Below are 21946 nucleotides of genomic sequence, written 5' to 3' on the forward strand. Positions count from 1 at the left end.
ATTGTGTTGGGACAGGGGTTATACTATTGTTTCTACAGGAAATGAAAAGGTTGTGGTTTCCTTTAAGTTTAATAGAGATCAGGTTTGAGCAGAGGAGACCTGAAAATCTTGGCTACAGACATAAAATAATAAACTAAGGAAAACTACAAGACAGGTGACGTATACAAGACAGGTGACGTATACACTGATCCCTCTGCATGGGAACAGCTCTGAGACTGACAACAAATGTTATAACTAGTTTTCCCAGGACTAGACTATTATCTCAGTTTTCTCAGGGTTCCCTAAAGATGACCCCAGACAACAGGAAGCAGTCTAGAGAACACAAGGCCTACATTCTCAAGAAGCAGATAAGGTGGTTTGTGGTCATTTGGTGGGTCATGGATGTTGTGAGGAATATTGATGGAGGTGGGTCTTGTATCTTATCTGTTGCTTTCATTGGTTAATAATAAAGAAACTGCCTCGGCCCTCATAGGACAGAAAATTAGGTAGGTGGAGTAGACAGAAGAGAATGCTGGGGAAAAAGAAGCTGAATAGAGGAGTCGCCATGATTCTCCCACTCCAGACAGACGCAGGTTAAGATCCTCCCTGGTAAGCCAGCTTGTGGGCTACATAGAATATTAGAAATGGGTTAGAACAATATGTAAGAGCTAGCCAATAAGAAGCTGGAACTAGCCAGGCCAGGCAGTGTTTAATAGAATACAGTTTCCGTGAAATTATTTCTGGGCATAAGCTAGCCATGCGGGAGGCCGGGTGCCGGGGACGCAGCCTTGCCGCTCATAATGCAACAGAATATAGGATAAAAAGACAAGTATTAACCTCAAATATTTTACATTGGTATGGACTTTGGTATATTGATACAAATTTGAGTTATTTTTTATATTGTATGTATGTTTCTACTCATGTTTGAGGCATTGTGCATCTGCAGCTCATTTTAAAATGTAATGTATAATTAAGAAATTCAGGTTAGTAGTTAGTCATCTATAATAATCAAACTTGGAGTTAGGTTAGGTTATGTTCAAGGTTAAATAGATATATTTTAGATAGATAGGTGATCTTCAAATGCTTCAGAGACCTACAGAATATGACATTTAAGATGTTTAATAACCTAAGGCTTTTCATGACAGTGAGACACGCATGCTCCTGGCTGCACCAATATACTTCATAAAAGGGTGATGGGAATTGAAGAACCTTCCATATGGAGTGTGCTTTCATTGTGGCGAAGCTAGTCATTTGGGCAAGAAACTGTCCTTATACTGCTGACAGTATACTGTCCAAACTGGACATGCAGGACACAAAGGAAAGTGACTGCTGAACTTTGCCAAGACAAAGTAGGACAGTCCTTCAAAATTTCTGCTTCATAGAAAAGTCTGCCAGATATTCTAGGCCGGAAAGCTGAAGATAGATGCCTCGACATTGCAGAGGAACCCTGGGGTAACTGCCTAGGCATCCAGATGTCTCTGTCATTTCTGAAGTTTTGGAAGTGTCTTGCACTGTATTTCCTGTTTGTTCAGGTAATATTATATCCTTCTGGAGTCTTTGATGGAGTTGACGACTAGATAGTTATAGTTACAGTTTTCCTTAGTTATGTTAAAAGATAAATGAGGTACAAAACTTTGGACTCACCAAGATAAGGGAAATAATGGAGTATTTTCTCTGAATTTGCTAAATACAAATGAACTGGATATTGTAAATGTAATTCTTACTTGATAATTGTTCTTACTGTATAAAGTTTTACTATGTTAAAGTTAACATTTTTCTCTTTATTTAGACAAAAGGGGAAATATTGTGGAATAAAATAATTGTTTAACTATGCAAATATGTGTTGTATTTGTTTATGCTGCATTTGTTTAAATTATGTAAAGATGTGTTGCTGTTTTACCCTGCCTGCCTACGGCATCTCATTGGTCTAATAAAAAGCTGAATGGCCGATAACTAGGCAGAGGAGGCATAGGTGGGGCTGGCAGGCAGAGAGAAAGGGAGAGTTAGCCATCCAGAGGCCAGCCAGCTGGGGACCAGCCAGCCAGCCATGGAGGAAGGAGAAAAGCAGGATGGACAGTACATAGATGAAGTAAATGGGCCTTGGGCAGCACATGGATGAATAGAAATGCGTTAAGTTTAAAAAAAAAAGCTACCTAGAAACAAGCCTTAGCTAAGACCAGGCATTCATAATTGATAATGTCTCCATGTCATGATTTGGGGGTTGGCCGTTCAAGAAAGCCTGCTACATTACCTCCTTCCTCTCAGTGGAAAAACTAGTATCCTTGCTGCAAGTAGAAGGTTACCATGAAAACTAGAAGACGCTACTGAGTTTCAGCAGATATATTTCCTGCCAGCGTGCTGCTAACTGGACCATTGCCACCTTCACGTGCTGCTGACTTCCCTGACCATAGCCACCTTCGTGCACTGCTGATGACCATGATCACAGCTATCTCCTAGAAGGTCACACACCTTCTGGTGACCAGAGAGCAGTGGCCAGCCAGAGGCAGGGAAAGGGCCATCCTAACCTGACTGAGGAACTTGAAGTGGCCTGTCAGGTGACAGAGAAGGTTTAGTGGGAGACTCCTCTGTAGCAGCTGAGAGCTTTCTGTACAACTCAAAAGCTTCCTAGCTGGGTACAGACAACAGCACCAAGGTTCTCATGAGGGCAGGACATGTGGCAAGGATAGGACCAGACTCCGGGTTCTGGACCTAGGCTAGTTAACTCATCCATTATTCCTGGAGCTGACATCAGGAAACGGTGGACAAAAAACACAGGTGCTAAGCAACCAAGTTAGGTATCTTGCCAGAGTGGAGAAGGCAACCACGAAAACAAAGCAGGGTGATATGGATGGGGAGTGGACAGTGGCACTACCTTAGACAAGGTGACAAGGAAGGCCTTGGGGCTTCCTGAGAGAGAGGAGGTGTGAGGCATAGGGCTCCAGCAGCATCTAGAATAAGAGCAGGTGCTGCTGGCCCTCTGCTGCAAGCTTTTTAAAGTGCATCGGAAAAGTTGCAAGAAGACTCAGGACTAAGCTTAGCCCCAGGCAGTTCCTCTTGGGTTCTCTCCCTGGGCAATGTTTTGCCATATGCTTTAGCATGGGTCTTTGTTGCACACACACATAAACATGTACACATGTACACTCAACCTTTGAGAGTCAGTCAGCCACTCTAAGCCCCTACTGCTGCCTTTCCAAAAGCAAGAACATACTGGGACATAATCACAGCAGGATATTTGTCTGATTCAAGGAGGCCAGCTCCTCTTTGAACCTCAGGAGAGTTGTCAGCTGACCTAGTGACATGCCCCCTTCCAATTCCTGTCTACCAAGCACACAAATACTAAAGGCAGCGTGCATTTCCAGAGTGGCCTTCCAAAGAGAACAGTCAACTGATCCTATGGAGATAGACAGCCTTGCACAAGGAACCCTCCTTGTGGCTTGTCTTCCTGGTCCTGCAGGACACAGATGGGTCAGCTTAGGGTCAGCAAGAACATGATTTGGGACCACTGGAGTCTGACGCATAAGGAAAATGTGCACCTTCATACATGCCTGTAGATCAAGCACCCAGACATCACATATCTCTTATACTGTGCACATTTAGGTACCACGTACCCTCATGTACCACATACCACTACGTACTATGCAACCCTATATACTACTCACCAAGGTGCTTCTCATGCTGAGTCAGAGAACTGAGTTAGTGAAGCTCTGAACAACCTACACTATGGATCTGCTCACATGTCACCATCATCCTCAGAAGCCAGTCCTGCAGGCACACAGGGCCTCAGGCCTGGACACTGGTGGCCTCTTGACTGTTCCTGTTACACAATGATAGGGTGGTGAGACAAACCACAGCTTGTGCTTGCTTCAATCCATGGTGTTGTTTACTCGGTGGCTGGGTATTTTGGCATCCCCCCTAAATTCCATGTTTGGGCAAACGCTCTACCGTCTCCCTGTTGCCTGCACACACAAGGGCACGTGGACTCTGTGCTGATCGGGACTGTACACGTGCCCCGTGCTCTACAGCCTCAGCATAAACTGGAGATGGGGCCTCATGCCCATTTCGCAGAGTGAGACGGAAGCCCGGGACTAGTTTGGAAGGACTGTACTATGGCTTGAATGTGTTTCCCAAGTCCATGTCCCAACCCCAGAGCAATAATGTTGGGGGCTGGAAAAAGTGACTGTGGCTGTGGCCCTGCAGCTCCAGCCCCTTAATGAAGAAACACTGTTATCCTGGAGGTGGCGGGTAAGTATCTTGGGAGGATGAGCCCCATTCTCGGTCTTCCTTACCCTCCTGCTTTCTGCCACAAGGTGGGTACTGGATGTCGCCCCTCAATCTCTGGCTTCCCTGATTCCAGGAGGAAAAGAGGCAGGGCTCTGCTCTTCATAATGACCCTGCTCCAGGACAGCCTGGAGGTTGATATGAAAAACCCCTTTCTTCCAAGTTCTGCAGAAGTTCAAACCAAGGTGCCACGAGAGCCCGTTTCTTCTGCAACCTCTCTCCCTGCTTTGTAGACAGTATAACATTATTTATATTTATATGCACATGTATATGTCTATACCCTTGTGTATCTATGCATTCACCCATCCCCTGACCCACTTACAACATTACACAAATGACAAGAGCAGGCCCCAGAGTCCATGGTTCAGTCAGCATCTAAAGGCAAGAGAATGATGACATCCCAGCTGATGGGCAGGCAGGCAAAAAAAGTCTCCTTTATTGATTTCCAAACCATGTTACATTCTGAGGGAGTTGGGGTTACGACCCCAATACTAGAAGTTAGGAGGATGCCAATTCAATACACAACAGACCCCAACAGGAGAAGGGTTCTTCTCTGCACCAGCGGGGCATCTGGGTTGGCATGATCTTCCCGCTGCTCAACTTGGCAATGGCCAAAGGCAACAAGTGACTCTTGTGGTAACTCAGTGAGGTCTTGGCTTGCAAACAGTGTCCCCACGTGTCAGGTCTCCCTGAATTCAATGCCACCTTTCCACCTCACTACCACAGTGAAATTGCCAACACAGAGGACAGTGCCAGAACCTGGCCTGGCCCACAGTGCCTCACCCCAGAGACTGGTTCCGTGTATCACTAGGTAAGCTGGTAAGACTAGAGAGGCCAGGAGACCTTGTGTCTCCAGAGGACATGGGTTCCCCTTCTCCACCCTTGCCCATCTTATATTCCTTCATTAAGCTGGAGCTGGGACAACAGTTCTTCCCAGTCCCTGGCAGGTCAGTCAAGCTGACCCTTTACTGAATTTCCCACCTGCCCAATCCCCCACTTCCAACACATATTGGTCAAAAGTCTGGCCAAAGTACCTGAAATGGGAGGGCAGCTGGCAAGAGCCCGAAATATTCTTCACTGCCCTGCAGCAGACTCCTCCTGCAGAACCCTCCTCAGCCCTAGTGAGCAGACTCCGGATTCCCACATAGAGAGGGTTACTGCACAAAAGCCAGAAGGCTGTCGTTTATGGAGTCAAGGGGAATCTGGAGGCCCCTTCCTACTTCTGTTCCAGTGCACCAAGTGGTGGGATACTGCCTGAGCACCAATAATCACACTATCCTGAGATTTAAGCAGCCAAGAGAAGGAACACGGCTATGCAGGCCTTTCCAGAGCTATGACCCTGTATTTGAGTTTCCAGAGCTGAGTTCCCGTGCCCTGGCTTCCAGTTCACTTTTCTAACTTCCTGCTAAGTCCCCAGCTCCCAAGTGGCTCGTGACCCTCTGTTCCCTTCCTTGCCTGTAGCCTTTTTTTGTTTTGTTTTTGCTGTTTTTTGTTTGTTTGCAAGTCAGGGTTTCTTTATATAATAGCTCTGGCTGTCCTGGAACTCAGAGATCACCTGCCTCTGCCTCCTGAGTGCTGGGATTAAAGGTGCGCAGCACCACTGCCTGATTATACTGCCTTTTTTTTTTTATGAGCCTGGTAAACCCTCTCTTAGCTCCCAGCTCTGTAGTATAATTTGGCATCTTCCCTTTCTTGGAGGAAGTGACCTCCCTCCTCAGCAATCACCTTGGTCTGAATGTTGAACCTCACTGATAAGAGCACCTGCATTTTCTGAGGTCCAACTGGGTCTCGGGTACCCTTTCCCTTCCTCCCCATCAGCAACTTTCCTAAGCTCATTTCAGCTCAGGGCCCTGGACATCATGGTAAGAAAGTCATTTGAAGCTGGGCAGTGGTGGCGCACGCCTTTAATCCCAGTACTTGGGAAGTAGAGGCAGGTAGATAGCTGTGAGTTCGAGGCCAGCCTAGTCTATAAGAGCTAGTTCCAGGACAGCTAGGGCTGTTACACAGAGAAAGCCTGTCTCAAAAAACAAAAACAAACAAAAAAAAAGTCTCTTGCTGTGATACCATGGCTGACTGTAAGAACTCCCACCAGCTGCCTTCTACCAAATGGGCTCCACCAGAGCCCTGATCCAGGTCGGGAGGTCCACAGTCTCAGTGCCCTCCTACAGTGGGCATGGCCTTGTGACAGTGCAGTGTGAAGGTGTCTTCTGAGGTCTGACCACACAGATCCTCCTGGGCTCTTCTTCTCAGTCACCCCTTCATAACAGACTCTAAGGTGTGAGGAAGCCTGGATCACAGGGAGAGGCCCAAATAGGGAAAAGAGGGGTGGGGATGAGGTCAGGGGTGCTTCTAGGAATCTAACTCCAGGCCTCAAAATGCCCCAAGGGACAGTAAATAGAACAAAATCCCTGCTCAAAAGAAAAGAACCGTTGGTTTAAACCAATGGCTCTGCATTAATTTGTTATGTAGCCACAGCAACAGCATTATCACATGAGCCAGGAAGCTTTAATTGGCATGGATAATGAGTAAAGCAGCTTTGCCTGGGTAAACTGATTGCAAGCCACCTCTGTGACATCAGGGAAGACACTTGTTCTTTCTGCTCTCTATCTTCTTTCTGGCCTGAAATACGGGGAACCAACCACATCACTGCCTTATTTTCCTTCTTTCTATTTTTTGGCAAGTTTTACAAAATTTACATGTGTATGTATGTGCACATTTGTTTGTCTCTGTGTGTATGTGTGTATGGTAGTATGAATGAGCATGGCTCCCATTGGCTCATATATTTGAGTGCTTGCTCCCAGTTGGTGGAGCTGTTTTGGGAAGATTAGAAGGTGTGAAGTCTTGCTGAAGGAGGTCTGTAACCGTAACCCACACCAGGCCCAGTCTGACTCTGTCTGTCTCCAATTCGCAGGTAAGATGTGAGCTCTCAGTTACTGCTGCACTGCCATGTCTGCCTGCCTGCTGCCTGCTTCTGACCATGATGGTCATGGACTCACCCTCTGAAACTGTAAGGTATTGTGAGCCTCCCAACATAGGTGTTGGGCACTTAACGCCTCTAGAAGAGCAGCGAGCACTCTTCACTGCCGAGCCATCTGTGTAGGCCCCCTTATTTTCTTCTTTATGGCAACACCCATCTACCTGTCGTGCAGTTCGAGGGATGGAACCTTGGAACCTTGGCCTTGGACATTCTAGGCAAGTTCTATTCCACCAAGCTGTAAGTCCACCACAGCGGTATTCACTAGACAGGCTGTCATTCACTGAGGCAGCACAAACACAAGACCTGCATCTCAGTGACAGGGAGAGAGTTCATACCAGTAAAAGGTTGCATGCATTCCCCTGAGCCGGCCCTGATGGACAGAACTTCCCCTGTGGGAGTCTAGACCTGAGATCTGGTGAGCTGGAGGTGCCTGTGCTCCCCACAGTCCTGCAGCTCTCCTTTCCAGCCATGCCCCATGAGTCCTCTGAGCCCCTGTACGATGCCGTGGTTTCAGGAGCAGTCGTACATGTTAGTGTTCTGACTTGTGAAGTCCAGGCTTCAGGAAGGAAGTGGAGCACAGGCATGTTATGAGCTCATTCCCCTAACCAAAGTGTTCGAAGGAGAGGCTACAAGGCCAGCCATGACAGGGTAGGGTCCCCCTTAAGGTTCCTCTCCTGGGAAACTGGAACCCCACAGCTGAAGGAGTGGCCCTAACTCACCAAGCTTAGGTGAGGGGCACTACTCCACACTGCTGAATGCTGAAAGTCCCAGGGGCGATTCCACACCGCTGACACACCTCTTTATCTCACCTTTTCTCTTAGCTTTTACAATAAAAACATCACGAGGCTTTTAATACTCAGTTTAGCAAGAATGTGGAGCTAACTCTCACCTACTGTCACAACTACTTTAGCAAGTGACCTTGCTAAGCTCAGCAAAACTGAAGGTGATCACTCACACACTGTCCTGCGCACATCCTCAGGAGCCAGGAAGCACAAGCAAGAATGCATCACTGCCTTGACTGTAACTCTGAACACGGGGCTATCTGTGTAACAGAATTCAATACACCAACAAACATGAATGGAGGGGAACCATGAATAGCCACACAATGGATCTCACCAGTGAAGCACTGAATGAATGGGTTGGGTTAGAAATCAGTGGTAGAACACCTGCCTTGTACACATGAGGAATTTTCTCCCCAGTATTGAGTAAACGAACCTTAAAATACCGAATACACAAAGCAAATTGCATCTTTTTTTCTTTTTTAAAGACAAGGTTTCCCTACACATCCTCAGCTGGCTTTGAACTTGCATCACCACCACCACCCCCCCCCCCCCCCCCCCGCCGCCCCGCCTCTGCCTCTACCTTGTAAATGCTGGGACTTGAATTCACTTCCAGGCCTGGCAGCAAGTCACAACTTATAGAATATTGCATGCCCACATTCAGCGGCACTGTTTATAATCTCCAAGCCAGGAACAACTGCAGTAGACTCAGTGTTAGGAAGGAAGGTAGCTGTGGCATGTTAGACCACAGACAGATCTTTAAGATAGTACACTGAGTGAGATGAGCAGTCTCTCAAGGACCAATACTTGGGGGGGGGTGCTCCCTAGAAATAGAAAGTAGCAATGTGGGGCTGTGGGAGGGGATGAGTTGCGGCGAACTCCCTGACCAGCAGGAAAGAACAGCCACCAGACGAGGATTCTTCTCAAATCACGCTTTATTGGAGCCTCTTGGTTATAGGGAGAGCAGAAAGCAAGGGGCCCTGAGCTCTGATTTGCAGCTGCTTATATAGGGAGTCTGCCTAGCAACCTTTGATACTTTGATACTTTAACTGCTTTTCTGGAGACCTACCGGCCGGAAAGAAAGCAGGGGAACATCCCTGTCAATTACAGACCACAAGGAAATTACCCTGCAGGTCAGGGGAAGTGTGGGCAGCTAGAACACAACAACTCATCCTGTTTTCTAGTGGAAGAACTGCAACCTTTATTATGGTATCAAGCGAGGCCAGGGCCAAATGCCATCTTGTAATGGCAGCCACTCAAATCGGCTCCCAGCAATGAGGATCAATGTTAATGACAGAGTTTTGATTTGGGAAACTAGGAAAGTTCTAGAGACGGATGATGGAATGGCTGCACAAGAGTGAAAATGCTCCATGGAGCACAGTGAACTGGGTACCATAGTGGCTTTTTCTGGGCTCAGTGGTATACGTCTTTGTTCTTAGTACTTGGAGGCTGAGGCAGAAGGGTGTTTTGGGCCCAGTTTGGGGCCAGCTTTGGCAGCACAATGAAACAAGGAAACTGTTTTTGAGACAGTGTCTTGCCTATAGTTCTGGCTGGCCTGGAACTCTGGAGACCAGGCTGGCCAGGAACTCACACAGATTTCCCTGCCTCTGCCTCCTGAGTGCTGGGGTTAAAGGTGTGCCCTGCCACTAGGTTCAATATTTTTTTTGTTCGTTTGTCTTAAAAGCAGGTTTATTGTTACATATTTTTACCATAAGACATTTAAAGCAAATAGCAGAACATAGTGTTCTGTATTTCAAGTTCAAAATGTAGAAACCCATATTTTGTAATGGTCAAGTTACCAAACCATGCCTGGAAATTCCTGCTCCTGACCTGAGGTCCTGTTGGGGCCTGGTTCTAGGATGCAGGCAGGATGAGAATTGGAAGCACGCATAGGACCATCCTATGGAAGCCAAAGGACAGAAAGCTCTTCTGCTGTTTTCTCCGTATCTGCTTTATTTCATTAACAGTACCCCCAGATCTGGCCATCCAGAAGGTCCCTGCTCCTATCACAGATAAAGAGTCTAGAGCTCCCCACCCCAGCAGCAGAAAACAGAGGCATTCCTGAACAGTTCGATATGGCTTCTGGTTGAAAGAAGTCACAAGCTCCAGCCAGGCCCAGCCACTGGCAGGGCTCCAGAATCAGTCTACATTAATTTAAGATCACTAATGAAGAATAATTAACAGCTTCAAGGGAGCCTGGCACACCCTGTGTTTAGAAGTGGTTAATTATGCATTGTCTGCACAACACCCTTTTCATACTCTTAAGTTTTGGGTTGCAGTTTTAAACAAGGAAATATGGCATCCGGCGAAATGCCAAGTGGCTGTGCTCAAAGCCTCTGTGAGGAGGGCCCCTGGGGCTGTGCAGTAGCCCAGAGCCTCCAGCACTTTCCTGCCTTTTCCCTAGTCTCCCAAAGCGTCTAGAGCTGGGTTTAGCAGACCTGGCCACCTCAGAGAATGGCTAGAAGAGCATTAGAGACTGGAAAAGACTTTTTCCGAAGCTCTTGGCCAGGCGGGAGCCGGCCGAACCCAAAGTTCCTGCCCACTTTGCTGATACGCCCTCATGGTTGTGGTCAGCAGTGGATGGAAGGAGGACGAAACTCCTGCTTGGGCCCAGTGCTCACCACAGTGGATCGTCACCAGCGCTAGGTGAGCTCAAGGGACTTCTCTGGCACAACAGGGTGCTTACCTTATGACCACTCCTGACCAGTCTTGTAACAAAAGCCAAAGTATGTCTCCCTGTGCCTCAGTTTTTTCACCTAGAAAGTGGGACGTGCCCATCCCCCACTGCAAGGGGTCAGTACCGAAAGCCAGTGCCTACAATGGAGTCTCACAGGCAGCAGGTGTCTGGGCCTCAGCATTTACACCACCACCCTGCCTTTCTTTGTAACCTCATTCCCTGAATTTCCCCAATGCTTTCACCTAGCCTTTGATTATTCTAAATACACAGGCATTGCTCAGTGTTGGGGCAGGCCCTGTCCTGGCAACCAAATCCAACGCCTGCCCCCAGGCACAGTTCAGAAGTCATGGCCAGCAGTAAGCCTTCCCAGCTCCTCTTGGGGGCCTCCCGCATGCTCCAGAGTCTTGCAGCTGTCCATTCCTGCCTCAGCGTTAAAGCTTGTTAGTGGGTTTCCCCTGGCAGGCTGGGAGCCCTGGAGAAAAGGGCACAGATGGGTGGGAGGGCTGTTGCTGGCTTGGTCTGTCCTGAGTGCAAACCTGGGCTTGCCACACCCAAGATCCTTAGTGGGCTCTCCAGTGATTAGGGCAAAACATGTGGACCTGGTGTCCCGTGGCTTTTCTCGTGTCCTGAAGACCCCATGCTTTCTCAAAGTCCCTAGGCTTGTCTCATGTTACGCCTTTCTTTCTGCTGGGATTCCCAGCATAGCCCTTCAGACACGGCCTATGCCATGAAAGGTCACTTTTGGAAATCCCCGCTCAGACCCAGACCCTCTGCTCTGCCAGGACTCTGACCACATGCCTTCTCCAGCTGACAGGATCTGCTCCCCTGCCTGCCTCACAGCCCTGGCATCGACATGGTCTGAAGCTATAGATAACAGTCTAGCTGAGAGCAGAGAGACCTAGTTCTAATCTCCAAGTATACGGGCACGAGTCTGTCCTGATTCACCCTCATGAAGGGCTTTCTTTGTTTTTCTGGCTGAGATTAACAAGAGTGTAATAATGTTCCACACACACACACACACACACACACACACACACACACACACACAGTGAGGATCGGGCACAGGTGTTCCTGGACACAGAGAGTATCCAGTCATGGAGGGCTACACACAGAACCTGAGAGACAAATGTTTCTCCAGCTGTGTGTTCTGTGTGTGCTAAGGCCCTGGCATGAGCACCTAGTGCTAATATAGCTGGCATAATCAGATGCAGGATGGGCCTCACTGCTTGGCACTCACCCAAGTATGGGGACTTCCTTTCTATGGTGGCTGTGGGACCCTAGGCGCCTCCTCCAAAAAAGCCCTCTGGGAGTGAAAGCGAAGCTACCACACTTTCCCAGAACTGCATGCATACTAATGGCCGTGGACTTCACAGAGAGTGAAATCAGGAAAAAGTAATTCCCCAGAGTAGACGAAATAGTTTGTTCCTCAGAGTCTGTAACTACAGCCATTCAGATGACCCTGTCATGGCCACGCAGTTCTCTTTTGCAGAGCATGAGTGACTCAAACAAGGTGTGCATGAAGACCACACACACACAGACACACACAAACTTACACTATATATACTTTCCACAGATATACACAAAAACTCACAATCCCTCCTATATATACACACAGCCATTCTCACACAGTTATTCATTTAGAAACACACATACACACACACAGGCTTTCAGCCTCTGCAGTCCTTGTCACTCCAGGAAGCAACACTCAAATCCTACTCACTACAGTGGTCCAAATCCCTGCTGATGGGGAAATTGTGGCTCAAAGAGGAAAACTACCCCAGGTGGCACTTGGAGAGAAGACGCTTCAACTTTAGTCCTCTGATTTCCAGGTCAGGTGTCCTCCACACCTGCCATGGCAGATCTGTGCTGAGTGGTAGTCAATCAAATGCACTTGTCACAGCAGCCTTTGCTACTGGACAGAGTGTGGCTCTAGGCTAGGAACTCCTGGCTCCCATCACTGGCCTCCTGGGAGTCAGATCTGTACAGCAAGTCAGCAGCTCCCTGGCTTGACCCAGCAACAAGAATTTTTAGCAGTGCTGCACCCTAGCACAGTCAAGGAGCCATACCTTTGCAGCAACACTTCTAATGGCAGGCTTGAAGGAGAGGAGAGGAGAGGGAGTTAAGCCGAGTTGCAGAGTGGACCACACTAAGTCCACTGACATTTTTGGCCCAGTGGCAAGGACCCTGAGCTGAGATAAGAGAGTCTTGTAGCTGGGCAGACGCAGGGTGAACTTCCCTTCTAGGTCTCATTGCCCTCACGACCCAGGCCCTCTGCAGAGGAGGATTTGCTTACCTTTTATAGGCCCCATGCAGCGGCTGCAGGCACAGGAATTGCCAGTAATCCAGGCAGAAGGCCTTGAACTTGAGCATTTTCACTTTCCAGTCTCTAGCGGGGTGTAGTGGTATCTCCAGAGAGACACAGCAAGGGGCTGCTGGGAGGTGGAGGCCTGGCTGCTGATCCCTGCTGCGGGCCCCCACTCACATGGCCCAGCTCTGCCTGGTGCAGCTCACACAGTGCGCGCCTCCAATACAAAGAGCAGCAAGCACAAAAGCCTGCAGCTCATCCGCGTGCACGCTCTCACAGGGCAGGCTCACGCTGTTGCTGTCTCTGGTGCCCAGTGCTTCTGGGGGCTCCCTTGGGGGTCCCCAGAGCAAACCAGGGCATCCCTGGCTATGCTGAGCTGTGGGGGCCCCCCACCCCATCTTCCTGAGGAGCCTGAGAGTGACGGCTTCTGCAGCTGCTCTTCCAGCCCTTTTTCCAACTAGGCCACTTCTGATGGCAAGCCAGTGTCCACCCACCTGCCCTGACTGAGTGTAAGGGACAGGGCAGGCCCAGGGGGAGCAGTGAGGGAGGGGTCCAGGTGACTGACGGACACTGCCCTCCGCTGCCACTTAAATTACATGTGGCGGAATCCCAGCCTGGCCTGCAAGACTGAAAACTCGCCATGTAACCACAGGGTGGGAGTAACTGGGCTCTGAAAGGCAGTAGGAAAGACTGACAAGGCCGCCAGCACCGTTGCCCAGGCGACAGGGACACATTGATAAAATCTAAAATGGAACCGCAATGACAGCCGTTCATTGGCTGCTGGAAGAGACTCCTGTGGCTAATGAGGGAGGGTGGGAGGGCAGTGGCTGGGCTGAGGGGCCACGGCCAAACAGGAGCATTGTTTTCAGGGCTGAGTTGGGGACTCTTGAGGGCCATGAAGCCTGGTAGCTATAGGCCAGAAGCCGAATCCAGCCTTCGTCTTGTCTCTTTCCCTGCCCTTAAGCTGGCTTACTGACTACCAACCTCAGTGGCCTATTCTTCACATACCAGCCAGGGACCTTAATAAATCATTTTAGTTCCAGACACCAGCATGAGCCCCCTGCTGCACTCAGAATAAAGATAGGGTTCCCTCACCAAGCAGCTCTCAGGGACTCTGCTTATCTGTCTGACCCCTCTGATACCCGGACACATTGCCTAGCTGTCCCCATTTCCCCTTGATACATCCTTCTAGTTCTGTGCCGGGTTCCCTCTGCTAGGAGTGCCTCATTCCAGATCATACACTCATTATTTCTCAGATGCTTACCTTCCCAAATGTCCCAATAAAGCAGCACAGCTTCTCTTGCCCTCATGTGTGATTCCTCCTGAATGCCGGCCTCTTCATGTCTGACCCACAGCCTCCTTCATCAGCTTGGAGTGCTCCCTCCCCCCGGAGGGATCACATCTTTCCATCAGTGTCTGCACCAGCAGCTGCTCCACCATCAGCAGTGGCAAGTGTGAGGACCTTAGATGGTGATGGGGGGGGGGCAATCTCAGAACCCAAGGGACTTTCCAAAGTGCCACACTCACTTGGCCACCTCAGGCTCCAAATCTACCAACTACCAACTACAGAGGCTCAGGAAACATTCTGCGCTCAAGATGTATCCACAGAGTCCCGAGTCCAGCAGCCAGGAGAGACCTGATGTCCTGCGCTTGAGCTCTGTGCACCCTGAACCAGAAGATCTAGCTCCTAGGCGCAGAGTGGAGATTCATGCTGTACAAAGCCAGAAAAGCACCTGTATTGGCGGGGCATTTTCACCTGCAGCCACCAGCAAGCTCCGTGGCTAGAAGAGATATTCTTAACCAGAGATGACATGTCACCAATCTGTCATAGTGGAAAGAACCTAGGGAGTGGGTCCTTGGGGCCACTGGGCTAGAGGGCTGCAGGGGCCAGAGCAAGCTCCACAGCTGGGGAAGGGGAAGGGTTACACCAGCGTTCTCAGAGCTGATGAGCTGAGCAGGACAGCTGGGGGCAGGCAGGGAAAGCAAGGTAGCCATCTGCCTGAGAGATGAGCCTGTTTGCCAAGGTGGCTTAGGCTGTCTCCCCTCCCCCACCCAGAGTGCCACCCCCCCTCCCCGGGACAAGGACATTGGCTTCCCTCTCACGTGTATGGCAGAGGAAGCTGGCTATGCCTGTGAAAGGAGGCAATTACTGGCCGGGACCTTTGTTTCTGATTTCCCAGGCTGCAGTGCCTTCAGAACCTTTGTGGGGTGGGGCAGGGACAAGCATGTGACACCCCTCCACCAGAGCTTGGAACACGCTTTTCTTAGGAACTTGCAGACCTCTGCCACTTATGAAGGCCACAGAGGCCGGGGGCAGGAGGGATGCAGTGGAGCCCTGGGTCTGAGTCACAGATCTGGTCCAGTGTTCCTGATTTCTCTGGGTCCATCTTTCTCATGTGTAGAATGGGCACACTGAGCTGGCTCTAGCAGATCTAAGGGGGCTGTGAGGACTCCAAAGCAGGTCCCATGTCGCAGCCAGGAGGCAGAGACTCCAGTAGATGTCACTTAGCAACTGCCTCAAGTGCTGTGCTGTAAACATGCTGAACACGCTCTACCGCAGGGCCTTTGCACTAGCTGTTTCAGCAGAGATGTGGATCCCGCCTCAAGGCTGGCTAACTGAGCCTCCTCAGAACCATGCCCCTACCCTCTCTCTGGTCACTCTGTGCCATTTACTCTTTTCTTTCACAATTCCTTGTCATCCCCCTCCCCCACACATTACACTAAGAAGCAGAGTTTGTGCCTTTGCTGCCAGGCCCTGCCACACAGAAGCTCTGCAAGGGTGACGGGACTGTGGCTGTGGTGTCCTAAGGGCTTGACACCCACGGGTTCCCAGGAACAGGGCCAGAGGAGGAGTAGCCACCTGAGCCTTCCTCTGACCCCCAGAACACTGTAAGGAGTGAAACACTGTAGTTTTGGCTTTAAGGTCAAACAGGGCTATGGCCCTGCCTGGTCTGGAGAGAGCTCAGACTGGCTATGATGAGAACTGTACAGTCATACTCAAGTCAGTGGGGGGCCCCACACACCCTGAGTCAAGAAGTCCATCCACCCACTTCCCCCTTCACTCCAGAGCTTTCTGGCCCTTCGTCTGGTAGGCCCCCATGTCTGTTGGGATGGCCAAGGATATCATGCAGGTGGAGATACTGCTTTTAGTGATCCCACTGGGTTTAAGAAAAGGGCAAGGCTTCTGATACCCACTAGAGTTTCTTGAACCTTTTCCCCCAGGGCCCAGAACACCCTGCTATGGATACCCATAGACATGTTGGCACCCTTAGTAAGCCTCGGGTGGGAACTGTGAGTGTATCCAAGTGTGAGCACGGACTATGTCCTGAGGTGGGTTGTGGTCCTGGCATGCCCTAGTACTGGGGCGTGGAAGTCCATGGGCAAGTTTGAGGATACTGGATCTGCCTGGGAGGAACTAGGACTGAAATGTTCTGGATCTCATGTATGTAAGAGTCTGACAAGTGCACGAGGAGCTGGTGCGTAAAGTGTGTCACTCATGTGCGTGGGACTGGGACAGCATCAACACCAGGACCCCAAGACTGAGACCCCAGCTGTGCCTCCCTGGCTGCATACTGAGCAAGAATGTCTGTCATAGGGCCACAACTGTCCTATATCACTGGGTATCACTAAATAAACCCATCGTAGTAGCAGGTGTTACTGGAGTGCACATGTACATGACTGTGTAAATACACGTGTGTCACACCCAGTCCTCACATCCCGGGGGCAATACCCAGTTCTGGAAATGGGAGCACACACAAGGGCTAGGAATTGTCCAGCACAACTCTCATATTTCTATATAGCATCATCTGTATCCTGACGGTATCCAGTACTACTTAGTGTGCCTAGTGATGGGTTCACACCACAAGAACTTCCTCTCTTCCGCAAGCCCAGTTCCTTAGTGGCCACATCCCACCTCACCCTCAGCCCTCCACAGACTGGGCCCTTTCATGGGAATGGCTCACAATACAACCCCAAATGAGAAAGCTTACTTTAACTCACACAATATAGTGCAGATGTACCCCCACCCTCGTCACAGCACATCAACACACACACACACACTCACTCACACGGTTCTCGGAACCACTTCTGCCCAATATCTAAGCTATTTTGGGTTTTAACTTTTGTTTGTTTCTGAGGCAAGTCTCAAGTAGCCCAGGCTAGCCTTGGGCTTGCTGTGTAGGCAAGGATGACCTGGAACTTCCTATCCTTTTGTCTCCATCTCCCAAGTGCAGGGACCACAGATATGCACCACCATACTTGATTTAAGGAGATGAAACAAGGACTTCTGCATGCTAAGCAATCATGCTACCAACTGAGCTGCATGCCCAGCTGAGCATCTAATCTCTATTGGTTTAAAAAAAAGTGCATTCTTTCTGAAGACCCCGGGTAAGAATATTGGGATCTGAAACATACAGAGGCAGTGCCATGCCCTCCAGCGCACTGCCAATCAAAGGAAATCCCCAGTTCTCACCGACTCCAGCTTTGGTTGTCATGGGAACTGCCTGCTGCAGGCTGCTCCTCAGGGGAACCCTAGCCTTGGATCTTGCAGCAATAAGCCTCAGCACAGTCTGACCTCCAGGGGACCCCAATTCTGCTCTTGGGGAGGCCTTGGGCTAAGCCCTTGCTTGGGGGATCTACTTAAACTGTATGTATTTTCAGGGGGTACATCAGTAGGACCTCTGGTATCTATCTAGGGAAGCTGGAGGTGCAGCTCCTAGTGGGTCAATTCTTCCCCACTCCCAAGGCCTCCTCTCCATCCTAGGTTCATTCAGAAAACATTGGCCTTGGTGGCCCTGAGACAGGAGACGCAGATGCAGGACAGTACCTGTATCGGTCAGTGGAGAGGCTGCTTCCGGTCTCCAGGGAGCTCCTGGGGTGGTAAAACGAGACAGGGTTACCAACAGTCCCACAGCAAGCCCCTTGGCACCCTGCCCACTCAGGTCACATGGGTGGCCTCAGACAAGAAACCATGTGCTTCAGCCTTTCTCTGTTGTCCCCAGAGGTGGCACTGACAACGTCATCTCAGCCTGGTGCTGGCACAGAGAGTCTTTGACAATGTCAATCCATCTGCCCCCTTCTCGGATGGGGAAACTAAGGCTGGGGAGACCAAGCACTGCGGTCAGGGTCATGCAGCTCTCGTGACTAGGATTATCCCCCCCACCCTAGAGGGGGAATGTGGATGCTGGGAATCATGATAGGGGACCTTGGACATAAGCAAGCTCCCTACGGCTGCTGCATGTAGGCATGGAGCTGGCATTTAAATTTGCATATGGTTGACAAGACACTACCACGTTCCTTTCTTAAAGAGCTTGACCAGGCATTACAGCCTCTATGCCCCCCCCTCATCCACAGCCCTAGCTCTGGGCCCCAAAGCCTCGTTCCCTCCTTTATTTGATCAAATTGCAGCTGGGCTAATGGGTATGGTCAGGGACTGGCCGGAATAGGACCGTATTTTGACCCAATCATATACCAGCTGTGAAATAAGTTTGTTGTAAGTCTTTCCCCATCCTGTGCCTCAGTTTCCCTGTGTCTAACAAGGAAATAGCAATGAAGCAAGCTTCTGCCCAGGACCACACACTCCACATTCTATCCGTTGTCCTATAGCATCAGAGTGAAGGGGTCCAGTTGGCACCTTCTACCTGTGGGAACGTTTGTTAGGACAGAGACATGCCCTGTGTGGTGGTTAGAATAAAAATGGCTCCCACTGAAGGGACTCTGGCCAGCTTGAGCATGGTGAGCATGGCTTTGGCAGGCCTTGCCCTTCTCTCCCATTCCCTCTGTCTTGCTAAAAACCATAGATTAGACACCATGTCCTGTTGCTTTCTGATCAAGATGTAGCACCATGTCTGCTGCACACGGCCGTACCCCCAGCTGCCATTCTCCCTGCCATGATGATAATGGACTGAATCTCTGATACTAAGCTGTCTCTTCAATCAGATGTTTTCCTTTATAAGAGTTTCTGTAGTCATGGTGTCCCTTCATAGCATTAGAGACCCCAACTAAGACAGACATTGGTACCAGGGACTGGGGTATTACTGTGATAGGCCTGACCATGTTTTTGTTTGGAGAAATTGGGACTTTGGTACTTTGGGTTAGGAAAGCAGTGGAATGCTTTAAGCACTGTTTAGTGGGCCATACTGACAGGAACATGGAAGACAGCGGTGCTAAGAGTAATTTGAACTGTGTGTGTGTGTGCGGGGGAGCAATGGCTCAAGAGGTTTCAGAGAAGAAGAATTTTAATATGTTGTCTTGAGATCATTCTTGTGGTATTTTGGTGAGGAATATGGCTTTTTGCCCTTGTCTGAAGAGTCTGTCTGAGGCTAAAGTAAAGAGATTTGTATTAATTCTCTTGGCAGAGGGAATCTCAAAACAGCCTAGCCTAGTAGCACAGACTCTGTTGTGTGGTTATTAGTGGTAACTCTGATGAAGATTTATAATGAAAGGAGAAAGAAAATGTAAAATTTGAGAAGAAAAGGAGCTTAGGAAGCAGAGTAGAGCTAAATTCTGTATTTAAGGAGATAAACAGATTAAGAATAAAGGGAGTGGTGACATCAGGCAAGACCCCACTCAGCTAAGTTTCCAATTTGTGGAAAGGAACTAAAGAAAAGCTTAGAGTTGGGTATGGTGTGGCTTGCCTTTAATCCTAGCACTGGGATACAGATACTGGTGGATCTCTGAGTTTAAGCTCACTCTGGTCTACAGGGCAAGTTCTAGAACAGTTAAGTTTAGGTAATAAAGGTAACCATCAAAAACAAAAAGCTGGTGAAGATGTAATTGAACAATGGGCCATGATCCATCCCCATCAAGCAGAAGAACTTGGCAGCTTCGGTCACGTGGTTCTGACTTTAGAGCTAAGGATGGAAGAAATGGGTTATGGAATTTGCCTTCACGCCCAAAGAAAGGCACTGAGGTCAGGCATGCGTCAGGAGGGGTGTCCCTGAATGGAGGCCTAGAGAAACCATTGTGTGAAGTTGTGAAAGTAAAGTCTGGATTGCCTTGGAGAAACCAAGAAGGTGGAGATGCCAGAGCCATGGGATACCTGCCGAGGAGAGCCGCTAAAGGGGAGTGGAACCAGCCCATGAGAATGAATTGTGTTAAAGTCAACAAAGCTGAAATGAGTTGGAGATCTGAAGAGCATTTTGACATCAGATAAGGAGATGCATAGTTTGGAGTTTGCCCAGCTGATTTTTGCTTTTGCTTGAGTCCAGTATTTTCTCGCTATGCTCTTTTCCCTACATTTTAGAATGGTAATGCATATCCTGTGCCATTATACATTGGAAGTATGCGATCTAGTTTTTGTATTTTGATTTTATAGGAGATTATAGTTAAGAGATTACATGAGTCTCAGAAGAGACTTTGAACTTTGGACTTTTAAACATTGGTGAGACTGTTACAGACTATGGGGACTTTTGAAGTTGGACTAGTGGATTTTACACTATGATATTATTACAAGTTTATAAGGGCTAGGGAGTGAAATGTGGTAGTTCGAACATAACTGGCCCCCTTAATCTCATAGGGAGTGGTACTATTAAGAGGTGTGATTTTATTGGAGTATTGTGGCCTTGTTGTGAGGAGTGTGTCACTGTGGGGAATGGGCTTTTAGGTCTCTTTTGCTCAAGCTTCCCTCAGTGTGACACAGAGCCTGCTTTCCATCGCCTGCAAGATGTAGCACTCTCAGAACCAGCACCATGCCTGCCTGCCTGCACACTGCCAAGATCCCCCCACGATGACAGTGGACTGAACCTCTGAATTATAAGCCATCACCTCAATTCAGTGTTTGTCTTTTTCACAGCAATAGAAACCCTACCTAAGACACCAACCCTAAGTTCTCAACCATACATACAGATTTATCCGAGTGCTTTTCCCCAAACTTCCTCATATCTTAATCCTACAATATAAAACCATACTCTTTTTTTAAAAAAAATATTAGATTATATACCTAAAGCTAGCCACCAAGGTCTGTTTTCTTATTTGGCCCCTATCTCCTCCTGAGGATGATACCAAAGTCCAGCAATCAAGAGCCCCGTTTGGCTCACCTACTGAACATGCCAAATTAAAATGGAACACCTCATCCTAACATGGTGTTTCCCCCTTTACCTTGATAAACCACCATTTGCTCATATGTCATCTCTATCAAGAGGCAGTCCTTTGTCCCTCTGGGACAAATACCCCTGCCTGCCCCCTTTTCCCTTGTCCCCATATCCTTTACCACCACATCCTAGCCCATTCTAACACAGACCTCCCCTTTTCCTCCTTTTAAAAATTATTCTGCAAGGTCATTTGCTGCTGTTGTTCTGCCTGAGTCAGAAAGCAGCCACTTTAACTTTTCTTCCCCACTTAATAAAGAATCTGTCTGTGAAAACAGGTGTTTGGGTGTGGTTTGTGCTTAGCCTGGGGTCCAGGAGGAAGGCCCTACTGTTTGGCAGTCTCCGTCACCCATAGGCTCATATATTTGAACACTTAGTCACCAGAGAGTGATACTATTTGACAAAGGTTAGGAGGTGTGGTCTTGTTGGAATAGATGTGATGTTGTTGGAAAAAGTATGCCTCTGGGGGGAGGGGGGGTTTTGAGGTTTCAAAAGCCCATGCCAGGCCCAGTCCCTATTTTGTCTTTCTGTTTCTCTGACTTCACACATTCACGCATGTGTGCGCACGCGCGCTCACACACACACACACACACACACACACACACACACACACATTCTCTCTCTGCCTATGGATCAGGATGTAGCTCTTAGCTACTTAGTCAGCACCAAACCTGCCTGCCAACTAGCTCTCTGCCATAATGGACTAAGCTTCTGAAACTGTAAACAAATGTGAGATCCAAAGTTATGTTTTAAGTTTTAATTGTTGTGCCTAAGAGACCCATGAAGCAAAGTGCCTCTAACCTGTAAGCCTCTTGCCCCAAAACAGACATTTCCTGAAATACTAGAGGCCACTGTTTATGTAAG

General features: G+C 48.9%; 1 protein-coding gene across 5 annotated transcripts in view; it reads right to left on the reverse strand.

Annotated features, from left to right (window-relative positions):
* The window catches only part of Iqsec1 (IQ motif and Sec7 domain ArfGEF 1), a 336298-nt gene that overhangs the window by 113760 nt on the left and 200592 nt on the right, over nt 1-21946 (reverse strand). For 3 of the 5 annotated variants that reach the window (XM_050160328.1, XM_050160329.1, XM_050160334.1), the window contains one exon: nt 17821-17865. The exons of 1 other annotated variant lie outside the window; for it this stretch is intronic. In XM_050160328.1, coding sequence (XP_050016285.1) covers nt 17821-17865 — 45 coding nt within the window. Of the gene's footprint in view, nt 1-12983; nt 13076-17820; nt 17866-21946 lie in introns of those variants that run through there. One more of the 5 variants, XM_050160331.1, reaches the window with a different exon arrangement.

Source organism: Alexandromys fortis, unplaced genomic scaffold, assembly GCF_014885135.2.
Source record: "Alexandromys fortis isolate MF-2015 unplaced genomic scaffold, M_Fortis_MF-2015_v1.1 scaffold_111, whole genome shotgun sequence".
Classification (NCBI taxonomy): Eukaryota; Metazoa; Chordata; class Mammalia; order Rodentia; family Cricetidae; genus Alexandromys; species Alexandromys fortis.